Source organism: Mirounga angustirostris, unplaced genomic scaffold (genome assembly GCF_029215605.1).
Source record: "Mirounga angustirostris isolate CCGP_5_RB_7025 unplaced genomic scaffold, mMirAng1.0.hap1 SCAF_4, whole genome shotgun sequence".
Lineage (NCBI taxonomy): Eukaryota > Metazoa > Chordata > Mammalia > Carnivora > Phocidae > Mirounga > Mirounga angustirostris.
Window position 1 is genome coordinate 108,834,569 of NW_026991712.1, and position 23,053 is coordinate 108,857,621.

General features: G+C 31.8%; 1 protein-coding gene across 2 annotated transcripts in view; it reads left to right on the forward strand.

Moving 5' to 3' along the window:
- DPYD (dihydropyrimidine dehydrogenase) overlaps positions 1 to 23,053 on the forward strand; it is an 800,443-nt gene that overhangs the window by 185,835 nt on the left and 591,555 nt on the right. For both annotated transcript variants that reach the window (XM_054512729.2, XM_045897134.3), the window contains exon 5: positions 12,405 to 12,566. In XM_054512729.2, coding sequence (XP_054368704.1) covers positions 12,405 to 12,566 — 162 coding nt within the window. The remainder of the gene's footprint in view (positions 1 to 12,404; positions 12,567 to 23,053) is intronic.

The window sequence follows — 23,053 nt, forward strand, 5'->3', positions numbered from 1 at the left end:
AATAAGACAAAAACAGATTTGCCACATCAGATCTTAAACTCACTGTAAAGCTTCTATAATCAACATGTAGTGTTGGTACAGGAATACATATTTTCTGGAGCAGATGAAAGTCTGTAAAAAGAAACAAGTAAATATGAGAATGTAATATGTAATGAAGAGTGCATTTCAATTCAGTGGAAACTGATGGGTTCTTTGAAAAATCAGTCAGGTATAATTTTGAAATTACTTTAAGAACCCCCCATTAGGCCATGTAACATAAATTTTAAATGGACTAACTTTTAAATATTAAAAAAGAATTAAAAATAATTTGGAAGCTATAAATTATCTGAGAACAAATTTTACTACACACATTTTTATATAAAAGCTAACCCAACTTGAAACAAAGTGATTTTTTTTTTAACCATGCATTAACTTATGTTATCAAAGTGTTCCTGGATATTTAAATAATAACCTAAACCAGTATACACATAGGCAGATGTCATAAATGTTACATAAGAGGTATACGCAAACGATTAATAACCTTATTAGAGATGTCTTACTTCCATATTAGCCAGAGATATGTAAATCAAAGGATGGGATACCACTTTTATCTCATCAGATTGTTGAAGTCAAGAAGTTTAATAACCACTTTTCTCTCATCAGATTGTTGAAGTTAAGAAGTTTAATAACCTCCTAAAGCTGGAAGGAAACAATAAGCATCACACAGTAGAAATATGTTTGTAAATTACAAATATATATGCCATTGTGCGAACACTGCTTTATTATGTGCTCTTCCTAGAAAAATAAAAATACCACCATGTAATGATATAGGTACACAATATTTTATTGTAGTAATTGTAGCATCATTTGAAGTAGCCAATACCTGAGACAGCTATAGTGCCCATCATTATGAAAATTGCTTAGTCTGTTTATATTATGTATTATATATTATTTATTATATTTTAATATGTATTATGTTTAATATTTTGTGTTTATGTATAATATGTTTATGTTTATATTATGTGTAATATTTATTTACATTTAATATTTATATTATGGAGTGTTGTGAGACTATTCTTAAAAATATATTATTATTATATTTATTGACCTAGAGGGATATCTCTATTAAGTGAAAAAAAGTAAGTTGCATATTAATATGAATAACATTATCTTTAGAAAAAAATCCAATTTATATATAAGGAAACATGGCATAGAAGGATATAATTTAACTTTAGTTTCCTCAGTTGGTTGAGGTTGAAGGAGGGTGAAGAGAAGTTATTAACATTTTTCTTAGAAATCTCCATATTACTTTACTTCTACAATGAGTATGTATATTTTTAAATAAAAATAATAAGTTAAAGTCACTAGTAACATAATATAATAAAGCGGAGAGGTTAAAGTTTTTATTTTGGTGTAAAGAGTGAAAAATCCAGACTTTCTTCTTTTTCTCTGAATGACAATAATTTCAAATCTGCTGAATAATATAGTTTCCCACTGTCCTAAAATGCCACATTTATCATATATTTAATTTCACCTTTATTTAGGTATATTTTCAACCCTCTATTTGTGCTGCCAGTCTATCTATCGTTGACAGGACCAAGGTGTTTTAATTACTGTACTGGGTAATACCTTATCATTGACTAAAGCCATTTCCCTGATAGTATATTAATTTTCAGAATACCCTAACTTTTGTCTGCATATAACACTAAAATGAAAAAAAGCTCTACAAAATAATTATTGAACAGTGTTCAGACTATAATAAAATATTAATTTAAAATTATTAATGCAAATGTATGCCCATTTCTCCTCATTCATTTGTCAATTGATATAACATTAACTGAATATTCCAGAATTCATTTCTTAATTTTAATATATAACTTCCTAGTGTTGACTCTGGCAAATGATAGGATACTAAATTTACTAGTGTTAAAGGACTGGAATATTATTTTCAAAATGTCCCATCTTGTTTAATGTATTCTGCTGAAAAAGATAAATAGATGTTACATTGTCTATTGAATCATTAATGCTTATGCAAAATCTGTCTTGTTTCTGTTTTGTAATATATATCTTTGGGCCTTTAAAAGGTTACATTTTTACTCTTAATCACAGCTAATACAGTGTGTAATAGTAACGGCTTTTCTTCATATTTGTTTCAAAAGATGAACATTTAGTTCTGGAAAACCTTCTGTAACTCAAAGCACTGTTTAGTCAAATTTATTACAAAATGTAAGTGATACAAAACTAATGTCAGTATAACTAAATGATAAAAGATTTCCATTTTACAACTTAATCCAATTTTATATGAAACAAGTAATACCATATTGTTCGTGGTTGTATGTGTGGACACATTTAAACATATGCCTTTGTTAATATTTTTTAGAACTTAAATTATTTAAAAAATAGAACAGTTACAATCTAGTTTGATATATGTATGTGTAAATTAAACTGGAGTCACAACTTTTTTCTTTAGTGAATCATGACAAAGGAAAATCTGTATAAACACATAAGATACTGGTTAGAATATTTTTGAATATTAATAGGTAAAAATAAATGTAACAGAACCTAGATGAATGGAATTTTAATTTATCTAGCTATCTTATTGTATAGAAAGGATATTCAAAACCCATCAAGGCTAAGTGATTTATCCCAGATCCCATAACTACTTGATAGAATAACTAAATTTTCTTGATTTTTTTTCTAGTGTGCTTTTGTCCACATCAGTCTACATAATCTGTATGAATAATGTATGTATATTATGAGTCATTATTAAAATATAAAGTATATAAAATATAAATGTAAAATATATATGTAAAATAGAAAATACAGGGCATAAAATATAGAGAATATTATATTTATATATACATATAAGCAACATATTTTCTATCATGACAATTTTGTAAGTGCTATTAACATCTTAAATGATAGGTAAAATGTATAACATAGTAGACTTCATCTTTTTAAAATTTTTTTATTTAAATTCAATTAAGTTAACATATACTGTATTACTAGTTTCAGGGGTAGAATTCAGTGATTCATCAGTTGCATATAATACCCAGTGCTCATTATACCAAATGGCCTCCATAATGCCCTTTACCTGATTATCCCATCCCCACCCCCCATCTCCCCTCCAGAAACAGCAAACTTCATCTTAAGGAAATTTGGGTTTAGTTTTCTGAAAACTGGTAAATTGAAAAATGTAGGGAAATTATTATAATCAAAACTAGTTTTACTTTTGAAAGTAGTAATGGGTTTAAATTAATGTACTTGGAATGGAGAGTTTTCTGGTGAATTTATTTGTACCCATTGTACAAATAGTGGCTGATAGCTGGTTTTATGAGCCACAATATAATAATGCAGTATGGTAGACACTGCAGCACCATGTCAATTAAGAAATCTCACATTCTTGTCAGTGAAGAGCAAGCCCTCACAAAATAATCTGACTTTATTCTGTTTGAAAAGAAGAAAACAGGAGTGTTATAGTCTAGCTCTAATAGCATAAATAATGAAATTTTGCCTTTATTACTAATTATCTTATACATATAATTTTTTACAACAGTCACTGGATTTGTTGTTTTAAATCTTGTTCGAGATAAGTTACTTAGTTACTTTTCTTTGTATAGTTTTTGCTTCTTTCTTGCTGTCTTATTGTGCTTCCTAACATGAATTTTCTTTAATAATCTTTAAAATCTTAAACCTTAGGATTAACATTATAAGAAAACCTTTTTTAGCTAGAAAAAGCCTAGGGGGAATGGGGTGCAGACTTAAATTTATTAAGTCTATTCTATGTTGTATAATGTACTAGGCATGCTATCTGTGTCAAATTAAAAAAAATACTTAGTGTAAATATGATGAGTTAAGAAAGAATTTTGATCTGCATTTTTTTAAATATTTTTTTTAAGATTTTATTTATTTATCAGAGAGAGAGAGAGAGAGACAGAGGCAGGCAGAGGGGGAATTTTTTAAATAAAAAATTTTAAAACGATGAAGTCCCCCTAGGTGGGACTCGATCCCAGGACCCTGGGATCATGACCTGAGCCGAAGCCAGAGGCTTAACCGACTGAGCCACCCAGGTGTCCCTGATCTGCATTTTTTTTTTTTAATTTTATTTATTTGCGAGAGAGAGAATGAGAGACAGAGAGCATAAGAGGGAGGAGGGTCAGAGGGAGAAGCAGAATCCCTGCTGAGCAGGGAGCCCGATGTGGGATTTGATCCCGGGACTCCAGGATCATGACCTGAGCCGAAGGCAGTCGCTTAACCAACTGAGCCACCCAGGCGCCCTGATCTGCATTTTTCAAGTGATGAAACTGAGATTAAGAGATACTAAATTTTACCCCAGTATAATATAAGCAGAATTAAATTCAGAAACCTGTGTGCACGCACCTGTGTGCACCTTCACATGTGTTTCCTAGTTTAGCATCTCAAGGTCAGATAAAAAAATTTTATTTTCTACAAGAATAATTCTTTCCTTACACATTCATAGTTCTAAAAATCTAATCATATCGTGCAAAACTTTTCTAAAATTTAGTATGTCTGAGATATGAAGGGAAGGTTTTCAGAGTAAAACCAGGCAAACCTATTCTATACCCCTCTGTCCCCAGAAGAGTGAATACTGGGAGGGCAGGAGTTTTTGTGGGTTCTGTTAATGATAGGTTCCCACTCTCCTTTGCCAGATGTCTGAAGACCATTGGGTTGTTCACTGAGAGATGGTGATAGCTTGACAGTGTGCCCTGTGCTTATACTTTCTGTATGTACTATTAGGGACATTTTCTATTAAATTAATGTACATTAGCACACTCACCGTTAGACAACTAAGTCTAGAAGTATAAGTAATGTTAATTCACCCTTCTCACACTTGCAAACTTACTGAACTTTCCCAAGTATTTTTTAAATGCAGCAGATTGGAGTTTATCTTGGAAGGATGCTTCCATCTGTGAAAACTCTCATTGGAAAAAGCAAGAACACTTTAAAATAAATCCACCAGCTGTTTTGATAATGTTGTGGTGATATGAAAGTCTGAATATGATAGGACTATTGGTTAAATTCGTTATAACATATCAGATGATAACTGGTTTGTGAGTTTTCATGTTTCTTGATAATGACTTAAAAACCATTAAATTGTAGAGAGATGACATTAGTGCAATTTCAAGTTATAACTTTAAAAATAAAAGACAAAGAATAAAAGTTAAGGTTGTCTTAAAATTAACCCACACACAAAGGGCACATGTTATAGCTTCGAACAAGCTTTTAAAAACCCCAATGAGTAATAGAAAATTCAACACCTGCAAAATATGGGTAAGTTAATGGACTAGAGAACATTCAATGCATGTTCTTCTGTGTTGATATAAAAAAAACAAACATATCAAAGATCAATTTGTGTTTTAGATTTTTGCTTAAAGGAGTAAAAGTCCTCATAAAACAAATCTGTGCACAAAAGATCAGATATTTAATTTTTATCCCTCCCAACATAACCCTGTACATTTTTCTTCACACAATAGAAAACTAAAATACTTGTGAATGATTGAATAAACTGAAGAAACCAGGTGAAGTGATTGTGTATTTTCTAGAAGGAGACTACTGGGGTATCTTTAAAGTACCCTTCTAAATTTAAATTTTATAGCCTTTGCTTTTAGAAAGGTTTAAAAGCTTGCAGAATAGGAGTCAAACCTCTTGTTTAGAAGGAGAACTCAAGAAATCTCTCCACTTACTATGAGAGAAAAAAAAATTGATATTGATCTTGATGTTCTTGATGGGAACAGCTGAGGAGGTGTTCCCTTTCTAACAGGTTTCTGAATGTCTTTGACTCTGAATACCCAGCTTCCTACACAGTAGAGTTATCTACCATTTGTTCAAAGTTATTTGTGAGAGGAAGAGAGCAAAGGTGATTTCTGATCATTGCTTGATGTTGGCTCAGACCATTTTCAAAACCATGTTTGTGTATTCTGATACATGCTAATGCATTCCTTTTTTAATGTATCATCATGTCTTCTTCACTTTCCCTGTTTTTTCCACTGTCCTGAGAGTTTCCACAGCTTTTATACAATAATCTTCCCAATTAGTTCTTTAATACTAGCACCTTTTATTAAAAAGCTTCAATTAGATACTAAACCCTTAGATTGGAAGTGAAATTTTTCCATAATTTGTTCCAAGCACATTAAAAATATATCTTCTAATCATCATTTCCTAAATGAATCTGTGAACATCTCAACATAATAACAACCTTGTATGAAAAACCCACAGCTAGCATAATACTCAGTGGAGAAAAACAGAACTTCTCTCCTAAGGTCAGGAACAATGCAAGGATGTCCACTCTCACCACTTTTAGTCAACATAGTACTGGAAGTCCTAGCCACAGGAATCAGACAAGAAAAAGGAATAAAGGCATCCACATTGGTAAGGAAGAAGTCAAACTTTTACTATCTGCAGATGGCAATCTGCACATATTATTTTTTATTTCTAAATAATATCATATGGATATACTACTTTTTTAGCTCTTCATCAGAGATGGGCATTTAGGTTGCTTCTACATTTTAGCTATTAGGAATACACTACTTTGGACATTATTGTATGAGGTTTTACATGGACATATGTTGTAGATTTTTTTGGGTGTACACTAAAGAGTGGAATTGCTGAATCATATGATAACTCTATTTTTCCCCCTGTGAGCAACCGCCAAACTATTTTTCAAAGTACCGACACCATTTTTCAATCCCATCAGCAAGATATGATTGTTCCAATTTCTCCACATCCTTCTCAACATTTTTTATTGTATGTCTTTTTTTAACTTAAAAAATTGTTTATTTTTAAAATTTTTTAAAAAAATTTTCTTCACATTTTTCTTTTAAAGTTTTTATTTAAATTCTAGTTAGTTAATATACAGTGTAATATTGGTTTTGGGAGTAGAATCATAGTGACTTACCACTTACGTATAAGATCTAGTGCTCATCTCAACAAGTGCCCTCCTTAATACCCATCACCCATTTAGCCCTTCTTCTGCCTACCTCCCTTAGTTTGTTTTCTGTAATTAAGAGTTTCTTATGGTTTGCCTTCCTCTCTCTCTCTTTCTTTTTTCTTTTTCCCCTTTGTTCATCTGTTTTCTTTTTTTTAATCTGTTTTATTTCTTAAATTCCACATATGAGTGAAATCATAGGGTATCTGTCTTTCTCTGACTTATTTTGCTCAGTGTAATACACTCTAGCTCCATCCACATCATTGCAAATGGCAAGATTTCATTCTTTTTGATGGCTGACTAATATTCTGTTGTATATATTATTATGCCTTTTTCACTGTATCCAGCCAAATAGGTTAAGAAGTGGTATCTCATTATTTTGACTAGCATTTCTCTGATAGCTAATAACGTTTAGCAACACTTATGCTTATTGGCCATTTGTATGTTTTTGGAGAAATGTTCATACTAATCCATTGTTCATTTTTTAGTGAGTTTTATTGTCTTTTTTGTTAGTGAGTTATAAGTCTGCATATATTTTAGATGAAAATTTCTTACCATATATGATCTTTTCCTGTTCTGTGGTTTGCCTTTTAACTTTCTTGGTGGTGTTCTCTGTAGCACAAAAGCTTTTAATTCTGATGAAATCCTGTTCATCTATTTTTGTGTGTGTGTGTTGTTGCTTGTGCTTTTGTTGTTATATCTAAAAACCATTGCCTAATCCAAGGTCTTGAAAATTTATTCCTATATTGTCTTATCAGAGTTTTAAAGATTTATCGCTAACATTTAGATTTGTAATCTATTGTTAGTTAATTTTTATGTATGCTGTGAAATAGGGATCAACTCCATCCTTTCGCTTATGGATATTCAGTTATCACATCATTTCTTAAGGAGAATATTCTTTCTTTATAGAATTGTCTTGGAACCCTTGTCAGAAAACAAATTGAACATAAAAAATGAGGGTTCTATCTAGACTGTCAATTCTGTTCTCTTGGTCTGTATGTGTGTTATTATGCCAGTACCACACTGCCTTGATTACTGTAGCTCCATAGTAAGTTTTGACATCAGAAAATGTGATTTCTCCAACTTTGTTCTTATTTTTCACAGATGTTTTGCCTACTCTGGTTCTGGATTTCTTGGTTTTTCATATGAATTTTAGAGTCAGTATGCCAATTTTTGCAAAGAAATCTGCTACGATTTTGATAGGGATTGCACTGAAGCTGTAGATAAATTTGATAAATTGTAAAATGTAATTGTAGCATTATCCTAACAATAAGCCTTCTAATTCATAATCATGAGCTGTCTTTCCATTTATCTAGGTCTTCATTAGTTTCTTTCAGCAATGGTCTGTTTTCAGAACATATGTTTTACACAGTTTTGGTAAATATAGTCCAAATAATTTGTATTTTGATCCTCTTAGAATTATTATTATTTTTTTAAAGATTTTATTTATTTATTTGAGAGAGAGAATGAGATAGAGAGCATGAGAGGGGGGAGGGTCAGAGAGAGAAGCAGACTCCCCGCTGAGCAGGGAGCCCGACGTGGGACTCGATCCCGGGACTCCAGGATCATGACCTGAGCCGAAGGCAGTCGCTTAACCAACTGAGCCACCCAGATGCCCTAGAATTGTTTTTTTATTTCATTTTTGTTTTGTTCATTGCTTTATACATTGTGTGTAGAAATAAAATTGATTATTGTATATTGATTGACCTTACGCCCAACATGCTAGCTACAGTCATTATTAGTGCTGTATCAGTCAGGGTTCTGCATAGAAATGGAATGGAATATCTATCTATCTATCTATCTATATATAGATAGATAGATATATCAATGTCCAAACTCCACCAGGCAGGCTCCAAAAGGGACAGATTTTCTTCCTGTTGCCTGTTCTTGTGCTGTTCAGGTCCTCAGTAGGTTGGCTGATGTCCACCCAGTTGAGTGATAATTGGGGAAGGCAATCTACTTTGGTGAGTCCACCAATTTAAAAAACTAATCTCATATAGAAATGCCTTCTTGTACCCACCCCAAAATCATGTTTAATATAGGCATCCCATGGCACAGTCAAGTTGACACATAAAATTAAGCATCATAGTGCTAATAGTTTTTTAGTGGATTTTAGGATTTTCTATATACAAGGTCACTTCATTTACAAGTAGAAATAGTTTTACTTCTTTCCAATTTGAGTAGCTTTTATTTCTTTTGTTTGCCACATTATTTGGATAAAACCTCCAGTACTATACTGGATAGATGTGCATCCTTGTATTGTTCCTGATGCTAAGGAGAAAACATTCAGTTTTCAGCATAAAGTAAGATGTTGGCTGTGGTTTTTAAACAGATGTCCTTTATTAACCCCTAAAATGAATTAATGACTTTCTGTTTCTGGTCTGTTGTTTTTATCATGAGAGGTATTGATTTTGTCAAACACTTTTCTGCATTTTTTGAGATGATCCTTTGATTTTTGTCCTTTATTCTATTGATGCAGTGTACTCTATTAATAGATTTAGGGAATGCTAAACCAACCCTGCATTCCTGAGATAAATTCCATATGTATATTTTGGAAGTATTTGTGAAGAATTGTATAAATTGTTGAATACTTGGTAGAATTCAACATTTAGGCCATGTATGCCTCAAATGCTCCTTGAATCACCTTTACTATCTTACTGATTCCTTATTTAATGATTCCTTATACATTAATGATTCAAGTAAAATCTTTGATACATGGTCCTTCTCTATGTGTAAAGGAATCCTGTCTTAACTTTTGAAAAGTATACTTTGACAGCATAGTGCTTTACTGTTGTCCTTTACCAGTGACACTAACAAAGACTTTCACAAAGACAATGGCAAATATGACCAAATTTAAGGAAAGAAACAGATTAATCTTAAGATAAAAAGACTTTTACCTTATGATAACTTCTCATTGAATTGATGGAAAGATCAAAAATAAGGGAAATATAAAAAAAATCATCTAAGAGGGATGCCTGGTGACTCAGTCGGTTAAGCATCTGCCGCCTGCTCAGGTCATGATCCCAAGGTCCTGGGATCAAGTCCCACATAGAGCTCCCTGCTCAGCAGGGAGCCTGCTTCTCCCTCTGACTGCTGCTCCCCCTGCTTGTGCACTCTCTCTCTCTGACAAATAAGTAAATAAAATCTTTTTAAAAAATCATCTAATAAAGTATAAAGTGTAATTAATGAGCTAGCTACATGCTCTCCAATTTATACTGAAAAGAGCTGTGTTTTACATCAAGATACATATTAAATCTGAAAAATAATAATGTAACTAAATTTTATAACCTATTCAGTATTGAACAGTATTCTTTATTTTTTTAAAGATTTTATTTATTTATTTGACAGAGAGATAGCACAAGCAGGCAGAGCAGCAGGCAAAGGGAGAGGGAGAAGCAGGCTCACTGTTGAGCAGGGAGCCCGATGTGGGGCTTGATCCCAGGACCCTGGATTCATGACCTGAGCTGAAGGCAGACGCTTAACCGACTGAGCCACCCAGGCGCCCCTGAACAGTATTCTTTAGTATTAGTTTTATCTTGGTCCTTATGAGTATGTGGTCATATATATGGCTTTGAATCCTGGCTCTGCCACTTTATATGCTCTATGATCCTTTGGCAAATTATTTATCCTTCTTACCCCAGTTTCCTTATTTATAAGTTGAATTTAATAACACATTCCTATTATGTATTCTGAAAATACGCACTGAAGAACCATTCTTATGTGTTAGACATTACTGTTGGTTGCTAAGGAGACACATTGAATAAGACAAATACTGTTAAACCACCGTGAATACTATTAAAACCATGCATTAAGATCTATTTTTAAATGTTTTATTCAGTTATGGAATGCCAGTTTGATTCTTTATAAATAGATCACAGTATTCTGGTTATATTTTGAAGTGTTTCATCTATTTTGTTTGTCTGTTCTTTTTCTAAATTTTCATGAAGATTATTTTCAAGTCTTTTTCTGCTAACTCCAATTTCTGTATCAGACCTGTGGGTCTGCTTGACTGATTCATTTTTTCACTGATTATCAGGCATTTAATTCTGTCTTGTCTTATGCTTAGAAATTTTTGATTAGGTGCTGGACATTTTATATAAGATGATTGATGATAAAGATTAAATAAAGGTCTGGCAAACTGCTGGTAATGTACTAAGGAGTCAAGAAATAGTTAAGGTTATTTCTGTTGTTTATTATCATCAGTATTCTATAGACTCTAGGAATTTATATTTATGATTGAGGTTAGTCAGGGAGCAATGTGTGTGTTTTCAAAGACCTTAAAAAGTATTGTAAACAAAAGATAAAGGAGAAATAAATACAGTAGTTTCATACCATTAACTGCATTCTATCATCTCTTCTTTAACATATTTTATAGCAGTTTTGTATTTACAGAAAAGTTGTGAAGATAGTACAAAGAATCCCTATATAGACCTGTACATTATTTTCTCTATTATTAATATCTGACATTACTGTAACACATTTACTATAATTAATGAAACATTGTTTCTGTATTATTACTAACTAAAGTCTATGCCTCCTTCAGATTTCCTTAGTTTTTACCTAGTGCCTTTTTTCCTTATCTAGGATCCTGTTCAGAATAGCATATGACATTTAGTTGTCATGTTCCCTTAGGGTGATCTTGAGTTTTATATTTTCTCAAAGTTATCCTTATTTTGATGTACTTGACAGTTTTGAGGAATACTGGTCAGGTCCAGGTCTTACTTTTAATTAGAGAAAAAAATAATCCCCATCCATTCAAGTTATTCATTCTTAGTCAATAATGATATATAATTGTACAATGTATGAACAAGTTTGGTTCTAAAAACTCGATAGAATGAGTAGGGTTTTAAGTTATTCTATAATAATCAAAGAAGTAATGAGAGATGAGCATGTCAAGGCCTCATCCACAAGTGCCTGTAAAATAAGTTTCATATACATCTTTGGTTTATAGTATGTAATTGAAGGATGATAATCAACACAGAGTGCCATATATATAGTCTCTCTGGACAAGCCAGATGAAAAAAAGGGAAAGAGAGTCCTAGATGCTTTTAATTTAGTTAAATGGAGGATAACTTGAGTTTAACCTTTTTGTTTTTTTTTTTAAAGTTTTAAGATTTATGTTTTAAGTTTGTTCAATCTACCTAACTTACCTTTTTTAAAAATGAAAAGAACAGCTCTTGTCAGGATATAGTTAGATGCCTTGTGAAAGAAAACTGTTTACAGGACATTTATATTTTAAATTTTGATTTTCCAAAATTAATTAATTGTTCATTTATGAATACACCATATATTGAATATTCCTGTATGTCAGGTACTCTGCTAGTTATTACTTGATGTTTTCTAATGGTAAACATTATTGTAACCTCTCTATCTTATACATGTCTTAATTTTCAACTCAATTACCTAATAAAAAATTGGGTTATATTTTGAATGCTTAAGGTACATTGTTACATAATAAAATTTTATTTTATTTTTCTAGAACTATTATGGAGCTGCTAAGATGATTTTTTCTGACAACCCACTTGGTTTGACCTGTGGAATGGTATGTCCAACTTCTGATCTTTGTGTAGGTGGATGCAATTTGTATGCCACTGAAGAGGGACCAATTAATATTGGTGGATTGCAGCAGTTTGCTACCGAGGTATGTAAGCCGTACATACTGCTTTTTTTTTTGCCCACCCCTAAAGTACAAAAATCTTAAAGTTACTTTAATTCTTGGTGCTCTTTTGAGATCCAACATTTTTAATATAATACATAGTTAACGTGTATTGTTTTATGTCATAAATAATATTTTTATTCAACAAGGGCTACAAAAATTAAACTTCATAAAATCCTATGTCAAATTAATTGCAATCCCAGAAAGTCATTAAAATATTCTGAGTGAAAGTTACATAAATTAGAGGGCCTGAAAAGAAATTTATTCATTAACTCTACATTAGACTGTAACAAGGGGACCCCATTATAAAAAGGCTATCTTGCCTGATTCTTTTTCCTGAAATTCTCTTTAACCTTTACAGCTTGAAATAATACATCAGCATTATTTTGTGATTTTTTTTTTTTTTTTTAGTAATAGAGGTTAGAGAATTTTCAAAAACCCTAACACTGAATAATATTCTTTAAAATTAAATTTTATAAACTTTTAGAATAGGAGCAGGTGTGTTATTTGGATACAAACTTATAATAAAATGAAAGCATTTAATCATACAAGTTTGATTCTTAGCTTTCTCTTTTATAAATCCTTTGTCAGTGACTGATACTCTGGGACATCTTATGCTCTCTGGTGTCCCCTCTTTGGAGTCAACTACCAAGTTACTTTCTGTGTATCATTTAAATGATCAACTTATATCGAGGTTATAGTAAGATTGTATAATCCTCGTGGTACAGTTGGCTAGAAGGCCAAATTAAATATCTGTCAACAGTAGTTTTTTACTTAATAACTTCCCTCTCTGGTTTTATCAACTCAAACACAATGTATTCTTTCCTTTTAGGACCCTTCCCATAATGTCCCCAAAGGTTAAGTCTCACTTTGCTCTTAGTAATAAATCAAGGTTATTCCTTCTCTGCTTTCTGACAAGTTAATTCTAAGCAAACGCTCCTAGGAATGAGAAAACAGAAACAATTTGATGTTGTGAGTTGTTGCAATACATTATTGGATTTAATTTCTTATCTTACCAAATTCAAAATTGCATTAGGCTTACCTGACCATTTTAAGTATGATCTTTACAACCTGGGAAAATCCTTAGTTATTGATAGAGAAGATTAACTTGAATTCTTTCACATCTTTCTTTGGGGACTCCTTGCTTCTTCACTATAGCAGGGCAAGCTTGCAAGGATGTAGCAAGTGAAAGGGCATACAATATGTATATGAACTAATGCTGCATTTCAAAACAAAATAAGTTAAAATAATAATATTATGTGTTGATGACCTGGATGATAGAGACACTATTCCTCTGAGAACTCTCACTTGTTGATTTTAATTGAGGTATAGTTGACAAACATTATTATAATAGTTTCAGGTGTACAACATAGTGATTCAGCATTTCAATACATTGTAAAATGATAATTATAATAAGTCTAGTTACCACCTGTCACCATACAAAGTTAATGCAATGTTATTGACTATATTCCCCATGCTGTACACCACATCCCAATGACTTATTTATAACTAGAAGTTTATACTTCTTGATCCGCTCACCTACCTGCTCAGCACCCCTTTGCTCTGGCAACCACCAGTCTCTTCTCTATATCTCTAAGTCTGAGTTTTGTTTCATTATGTTTGCTCTGTTTTTTTTTTTTTTAGATTCCACCTGTAAGTGAAATCATGTGGTATATGTCTTTCTCCATCTCACTTATTTAACTTGGCATAATACTCTCAAAGTCCATCCAGGTTCTAGCAGATAACAAGATTTTGTTCTTTTGTATGCCTAAGTAGTATTCCATTGTATATACATGTTACAGTTTCTTTATCCACTAACCTGTTGATGGACACGTAGGTTGTTTCCATATCTGGCTGTTATAAATAATACTGCAATGAACATAAGGGTGCATTTCTTTTTGAATGAGTATTTTAATTTTCTTTGGATAGTTACCCAATAGTTGAATTGCTTGATAATATGGTAGCTCTATTTTTTAGTTTTTTGAGGAACCTCCATAATGTTTTCATAGTGCACCAATTTATATCCCTGCTAATAGTGCACAAGGATTACCTTTTCTTGTTATTTTTTTTTTCTCTTTTTGATAAAGGCCATTCTGACAGGTGCAAGGTGGTATCTCATTGTGGTTGATTTTCATTTTATTCATGATTAGTGATACTGAACATCTTTTCATATGTCTGTTGGCCATCTGTATGCCTTCTTTGGAAAAAATGTCTATTCAGATCCTCTGCTTAATTTTTTAACTGGATTGTTTGGGTTTTTGTTGTTGTTGTTGAGTTATAGAACTCAGTGTATATTCTTTATATGTTGTGTTCTTTATATATTTTGGATATTAATTCCTTATTGGATATATGTTTTACAAATATCTTCTCCCACTCAGTAGGTTGTTTTTTCATTTCGTTGATTTTTTTTCTGTGCAGCTTTTCAGTTTGATATAGTTCCATTTGCCCATTCATTTATTTTGGCTTTTGTTTCCTTTGTCTTTGGAGTCAAATCTAAAAAAAAAATCACTAATACTAATATCAAAGAGCTTGCCACCTATGTTTTCTTCTAGCGGTTTTATGGTTTTAGGTCTTACATTCAAGTATTTAATCCATTCTGAGTTTATTTTTTGTGTATGGTATAAGAAAATGGTCCAGTTTCATTCTTTTGCATGTAGCTGACCAGTTTTCCCAGCACCTTTTATTGGAGAGACTGTCTCTTCCCATTTTATATTCTTGCCTCCTTTGTCATAAATTAATTGACTTTATATGTGTGAGTTTATTTGGGGGCTCTCTATTATGTTCTGTTGATATATGTGTCTGGTTTCATACCAATACCATTTTGTTTTGATTACTTATAGCTTTGCAGTATAGTTTGAAATCAAGGAGTGTGATAACTCCGGCTTTGTACTTATTTCTTAAGATTATTTTGATATTTGAGGTCTTTTGTAGTTTTGATTAATTTTAGAAGTATTTGTTCTAGTTTTGTGAAAAATACCCTTGGAGTTTTGATAAAGATTGCATTGAGTCTCTAGATTGCTTTGGGTTGCTTTGGGTAATATGGACAATATTTAACAATATTACTTCTTCCAATCCATGAACAAGGAATACCTTTTTGTTTGTATCTTCTTCAATTTCTTTCATTAATGTCTTATAATTTTCAATGTATAGGTGTTTCATCTCCTTGGTTAAATTTATTTTTAGGTATTTTATTCTCTTTGTTGAGATTATGAATAGAATTGTTTTCTTCATTTCTCTTTCTGATAATTTGTTGATGGTTTATATAATCAATAGATTTTTCTATATTAATTTTGTATCTTGGAACTTTATTGAATTCATTTATTCTAACAGTTTTCTTTTTCTTGGAATCTTTAGGGTTTTCTATATATAGTATCATATATTCTGCAAATAGTAACAGTTGTACTTCTTTCTTTCCAATTTGGATGCTCTCTATCTTTCTTGCCTTATTGCTATGGATAGGATTTCCAATACTGTTTGATAAAAGTGGGGAGAGTGAGCATTCTTGCCTTGTTCCTGGTCTTAGAGGAAAAGCTTTCAGTTTACACAATTCAGTATGATTTTATCTATGGGCTTCTCATTATATGATCTTTATCATGTTGAGGTACATTCCTATTATACTGACTTTGTTGAGAGTTTTTATCATAAATGGGTATAGAATTTTATCAAATAATTTGTCTGCATTTATTGAGGTAATTATATGATTTTTATCTTTGGGTTTGTTAATGTGATGTATTTCATTGATTGATTTGTGGATGTTGAACCATCCTTGCATTTCTGGAATAAATCCTACTTGATCATGGTGCATGATCCTTTTAATGTATAGTTGAATTCAATTTGCCAGTATTTTGTTAAGGATATTTGTATCTATGCTCATCATGTTTAACAGCCTGTAATGTTTTCTTTATGTATATCTTGGTCTGGTTTTGGTATCAGGGTAATGGCCATCTCCTAAAATGGGTTTGGAAGGCTTTTATTCTCTTCAATTTTGGGGGGAAGAGATTAGGGAAGGTATGTATTAAAGCTTTCAATGTTTTGTAGAATTAACCAGTTAAGCCATCTGGTCCTGGACTTTTGTTTGTGGGGAGGTTTCTGATTTCTGACTCAATCTCCTTACTAGTAATTGGTCTATTCAGATTTTATGATTCAGTCTTAGAAGACTTTAAGTTTCTATGAATTTATCCATTTCTTCTAGTTTGTCTGTTTGTTGGCATACAGTTGTACAAAGTAGTTTCTCATGATCTTTTGTTTCTGTGGCATGTTGAAATTTCTCTTTCATTTCTGATTTTATTTATTTGCTCTATCTTTGGTGAGCCTAGATAAAGGCTTGTCAGTTTTGTCCATCTTTTCAAAAAATTAAATCTAGTTTCATTGATCTTTTCTATTGCCTTTTTTTAGTTTCTGTTCCATTTAATTCTACTCTGATCTTTATTATTTCCCTCCTTCTAATAACTTTAGGCTTTGTTTTTTTCTTGTTTTTGTAATTTCTTTAGACATTAAATTGTCAGTTAGAGATTTTTCTCCTTTCTTGAAGTAGTCCTGTATTGTCAACTTACTTAGAACCACTTTTGAGGCATCTCATAGATTTTGGTATGTTGTATTTCTGTTTTCATTTGCTCTAGGTATTATTTTTTTTAAATTTCTCCCTGTTTTTTCTATGACCCAGTAGTTTTTCAGTATCATGTTGTTTAATTTCCATGTATTTGTATTTTTTTTTGAGTTTTCTTCTTGTAGTTGATTTCTAGTTTCATACCATTGTGGTTCAAAAAGTTGCTTGATATAATTTCAGTCTTCTTTAATTTATTGAGACTTATTTTGTGGCCTACCGTGATGCATCTAAGAAACAGGGAGCAGGGAACCCAATGAGGGGCTCGATCCCAGGACCCTGGGATCATGACCTGAGCCGAAGGCAGATGCTTAATGACTGAGCCACCCAGGTGCCCCATCTTTTTTTATACTTTCACTTTCAGTCCATGTGTCCTTACTTCTGAAGTGAGTCTCTCATAGGCAGTATGAAGATGTGTCTTGTTTTTTACCCAGTCATCCGCCTTATGTCTTTTGATTGGAAAATTTAGTCCACTTATGTTTAAAATGTTTATGCTAGGTATGTACTTATTGCTATTGATTTTATTAATTGTTTTTTTAAGATTGTTTATGTATTTCCTTTCTGTATCTGTTTTCTACTCTTTCTCTCCTTCATGGTTTGTTGATTTCCTTTAATGTTATGTTTAGATTACTTCCTCATTTTTTGTGTATTTACTCTACATTTTTGATTTGTGGTTATTTTAACATTCACATATATCACCCTGTGTATATTACAGTTATTTTAACTTGATAGCTAAGTAAGTTTGAACACATTCCAATACTCTACATTTTTACTCTCCCCAGCACATTTTATATTTTTATTGTCACATTTTACATTTTTTTATTTTGTGTATTAATTATTGTATTTAATTTTACTATTTTCATGTTTTAACCATAGTAGATATATGTGATCACTCTACTACCTTTAATGTATTTATGTTTTCCAGTGAGATTTTTACTTTTGTCTGTTTTCCTATTATTAGTGTCATTTCTTTTCAGCTTGAAGAAGTTCCTAAGGCTCGTTTAATAATGCTGAGGGTTTTTTTAGCTTTTGTTTGTGGAAAAGTCTTTCTCTCTCTCTCAATTCTGAATGATAACCTTGCTGGGTAGAGTATTCTTGGTTAGAAGTTTTTCTTTTTATCACTTTGAATTTCATGTCACTTATTTTTGGCCTACAAAGTTTCTGTTGAGAAATAGCCTATGGGATTTTCCTTGTATGTAGCAATTTGATTTTTTTTTCTTGCTACTTTTAAGATTTTCTATTTATCTTTAACTTTTCACATTTTAATTATAATGTTTCTTGGTGTGGCTCTCTTTGGGTTTATCTGAATTGGAAATCTCTGGGCTTCTTGACCTAAATGTCTTTTAGGGAACTTTTCAGCTATTATTTCTTCAAATAAATTATTTGCTCCTTTCTCTCTCTTTTCTCCTTCTGCCAATGCCTTCATCTACAGGGAGAGTTTCCAGTATCCCCTGTCTCTCCAGCAGGTATTTTTAGATTAGGAAATGAATCTCTTCACCTATGGTAGACATGCTTTTCAAACTGCTATTTTTTCATTGGGTTTCAGGGTTAGTGGGACTGCATGTGAGTCCTTTAAAAGACAAATCTCAATTTTCTATATCATTTTAGGTCCCTTGGATTTTAGCCCCTCTGGTTTTCTAATTTAGGTGTTTTGGGGGTTCATCTCTTTGGTGCAGATCCAGGGTTTGGGGTACTTGATGTGTGACACTAACCCTTGACTCTTCCAGGGGACACACTATACTAGTGAGATCCCTCCATATTGTGTGTTGCTGACCCAGGAGTAGGTTTTTTTGTTGAGACCATATCTACCTCTTCTACCTGTCTCAATATGGTCTTTTTAACCTTTGTTGTCGAGAATAAGTTCATCTAGTATTTTGATCTTTTTCAGAGAGAAATAATTCATATGTAACTTTAGATTTGGTGTGTCCCTGGGAGGAGGTGAGTTCAGGATCTTTCTATTCCACCATCTTGCAGAAGTCCCCCTTTTTCAACCCTCACTTGGTTTTAAGGAACTACTTCCACCCCATCCCAAAGCAGTTTTTTGTTTGTTTTGTTTTGCTGTGTGTGTGCTTTGTTTTGTTTTTTAATTTAAGGCATAGCATAATTTAGGATGGCATTAAGTGCATTGCATGTGAATTGTGGAGTTTAAAATAGGGATGTATATGGGGTGCCTGGGTGAATCAGTCGTTAAGCGTCTGCCTTCAGCTCAGGTCATGGTCCCAGGGTCCTGGGATTGAGCCCTGCATGGGGCACCCTGCTCAGTGGGAAGCCTGCTTCCCTCTCTCCCACTCCCCCTGCTTGTGTTCCCTCTCTCACTGTTTCTTTCTCTGTCAAATAAATAAATAAAATCTTTAAAAAAATAGGAATGTATCTTACTTTTATATTTCAATTATACTTTATAAAACAGTGACTTCAAATATATCTGTCAATTCATAAATAAGTCTTGTAATGGAACTATGAGGAAAAGCTCTCTCTTTTTTTAAGTAAACCTCTTATGGCAAGATACTTTAAAAAGTTTTATTATTCATAAGTCAGTGGGTGGTTTACTTACCCAACTGTCAGTGTTGTTATGAAGATAAGCAAAAGACAAACAACATATTGACTGCCTGTGAAAAGAGAAAGCAGAATGTGCAAAATACCATTATTGTTTCAAACTACTAAACTATTGATACTTAAGATGAAGCAGAATATGTTGCAAATAATTTTATTTATTTTGGTTGTTTGATAAAACAATGATTGATTTTTGACCTTTAAAGAAATACAAATCTATTTTTCAGCCAAATTAAGGAAAGGTTAGGAAAGCAGGCTAAAATAGTAAGATATTTTTCAAAATTGCTTTTCCTGTAATTTATAAGTGCTTTTTAAAATATCAACTTTGTAGTTTGCCATTATTGGTTAAATCCATATCTTTTACTTTTCTATTTGAACATGGGCATATGGAACATAGAGATCGTAATAGAAAACAAATAAATCACACAAAGAATAGCCTGCAGTAGAATCAGGAGACCAGCTGCTTTTTTCTTGTTGTTGTTCTGTCTTGTCATTATTATTCAATCCTTTGCTATCCCCACATCTTCAGTGACCTTGCTTCAGACATTTTTGTGTGCCTATGGAACAAATAGGCTATGGGGTCATTCTGACTCTCTAGGAGGCAGTTTTTCCTAGTTCAATTAAGTATAACAATATTGCCTCAATAAAATAACTTGAAAATAATAGTCTGGTGTGGATTCTCTTTTCAATCTCAGGAGGGTCTTAAAATTTTTCTACACAAATGTGGCCCTTAAAAATTTTATTTTGTAATGTGTTTGAGTATGTAATTGAATTTTTAAGAAATCATTACATTTATCACATGTGCAGACCAAAGAGACTTTCATTCTTTCTCAGATTTAACTAATGAATTGTTATAAAAGGAGAATGAAATGAGAACACATCTTTCTACTCATTTTCTAAAGTTTGAAAAATAAACTATAACTACATACTTAGCTACATGTTAAATCAGTTCCCTTCTGCTGATGTTTACTAGTTATGCAGGCAATTTAAAGAAACTAAAATTAAAAGTTCAAGGTTTGACTGAAATTTGACTTTAAATGTTAAGATGAATGAGGGACATAAGATTACTACTTAAAATTGCTGCCTCAGTTATGAATTTTTAGAAATACATTAGATTATGGAATTGTTATCTAAAAACATTATTTGGTTTTCACAATCAACATTCTATGAAATTATCTTAATACCTATTAAATACACTGTTTTATGAGGTGTATACTTCTTGACACTGTACTTTTAGTTTTGTTTTTATAATTTTAGTTAAGAATGGAACTGATAAATGGAATTCTAGACTAAATCAGGTGACTCACTGAGAACAGAATTACTCTTTAGATTTTTTTTAACTGTATCTCTTAGCAGGTTTTTTATATCACCTTTCATTTGATATAACCCAGTTCTTGTCTCACCATCATACACTATTTATACACCATCGTATACTATTTGTTTTTATTTCTATATTTTACTGGTTAGACACAATTCAAATCAAATTGATCAGTGCCTATAATATAATAAAAAATACTGTAATGCAATTCAAACAGCCAGGTGTTATAAGCCTACACTAAGAGATACCTTACAATTATTTAAATTACATCAACATTTATATTTTGCTTGAATACTACAGTAAATATTTTGGAGAATTGTGAATGAAGGAGGAACATGATTACTCGAGTTAATTGTGATTTAATAGGACAAATATTATTTCTGTCATATCTTCATTTTGAACATGGAGGTCACTAAAAGCCTTAACATTTTGCCTTCTACAAGCATAAGTGAAGAGATAATAGAGATATGTATACTAATATATAATAGCGTATTGCATGTTCTCTCTCAGGTAATGTATTTTTGTGGTACATTTTATCTATCAAGTAGAAAAGTAGAGACAAAGAAAAAGAGTAAGTGTAATTCTCAAATTACAGCCATTATCCAAAAAATGTACATAAACCGTGAGATTGGATATACTCTGTGTGTTATGTTGATTGCTTTATAAGTACGATAAAATGACTGACATACTTTAGAGAGTGAGCAAGGACATTATTAATAATTAATTCAGTGCACTGGGCACAAACCAGGATTATCCCAGGCAGACTGACTTGTATGAACGTCCAGTGTAATAAGTTCCCATTAGGTAAGGATTCAGTTAATCAAACATTGAGGATTGATTAGAATTAAATGTTGTTGTAAGCTGTTTCTGGATTACAGGTCCAGAGAAACTACATGCCTCTCAAGAAATAATACAAGCCAACAACTAAAATTTTGTAGCAAACTTAATAATACATACTGCATTTACATTAGCATCCCTGGACTGATAATTCAGTCTTCATTAGTTTTTGTCACTTGGTTTTAGAGGTGATAAGACCTTTGTACAAACAAATTTAGAAAAAAAAAAAAAAGTTGTAGCAAATAATCTTAACAATTGCGTAGTTTTGGTAACTTTCAAAGTTATTACCCCCAAATCTCCGAAACATATTTTTATGTCTTAAAGCTATAGATGGTAATAAATAGTTTTAAAATAAACTAAAATATTGTGATGAAAATCATCTAGCAATTTATCCAGTCCTACAGTTTTATTATCATCACTATGCCAGCACTGAGTATTTTTAATAGATTTCTAAAGCTTTTTGGAGAAGAATGTCAGATATTTAGTGAAATCTAGCAAGACATTATTATTTTCTATTAACTACTAAATTAAGAACAAAAGGAGAGACACAAATCAAGCCTTAACAGATATTACTTGTATTTTCATCCCTAAGAGCAACACTTGACCAGGGTACAAACTATTGATTTTATTAATGTGTAATGTATATTATTCATGTACATCTTATTTCTCCCATAAATAATTATTATTTTTATTTTTTTGTACAAACAGTATTCACAAACTGCTAGTAATACTGGTAATAAATAGAAGAGGTATAGAGAAATTTTATTCAAAGGCAATTCAAGTTTGGGACGAAGAGGGAAGTGTGAGATATCATTAATCTAATACCTATTCTCTAATCCATATTCTATTTATAAATGACCTGCAAAAGGGATTAACCATGGCAGTTTATCTTATTTTAGATTAGATACATTAACTGATAGATTTTATTGACCACTTTGCCAAATTGTATCATAAATGTGCTAGACTCATTCCTAAATTTACTTATAGACCAGCTATCATCAAATCAGGCTTAGGCTCTCCAAATTAAAATAAAACTTTAGATATAATCTTAAGCTTCAGGGCCCTTCATAAAATAGGCCCCTTTCAAGGCTCTGTATTTAAATTTTATACTAGTGCTTTTTTGTAATTTTTCATGGAAGGAACCCAAAGTTTATCATCTTAGGA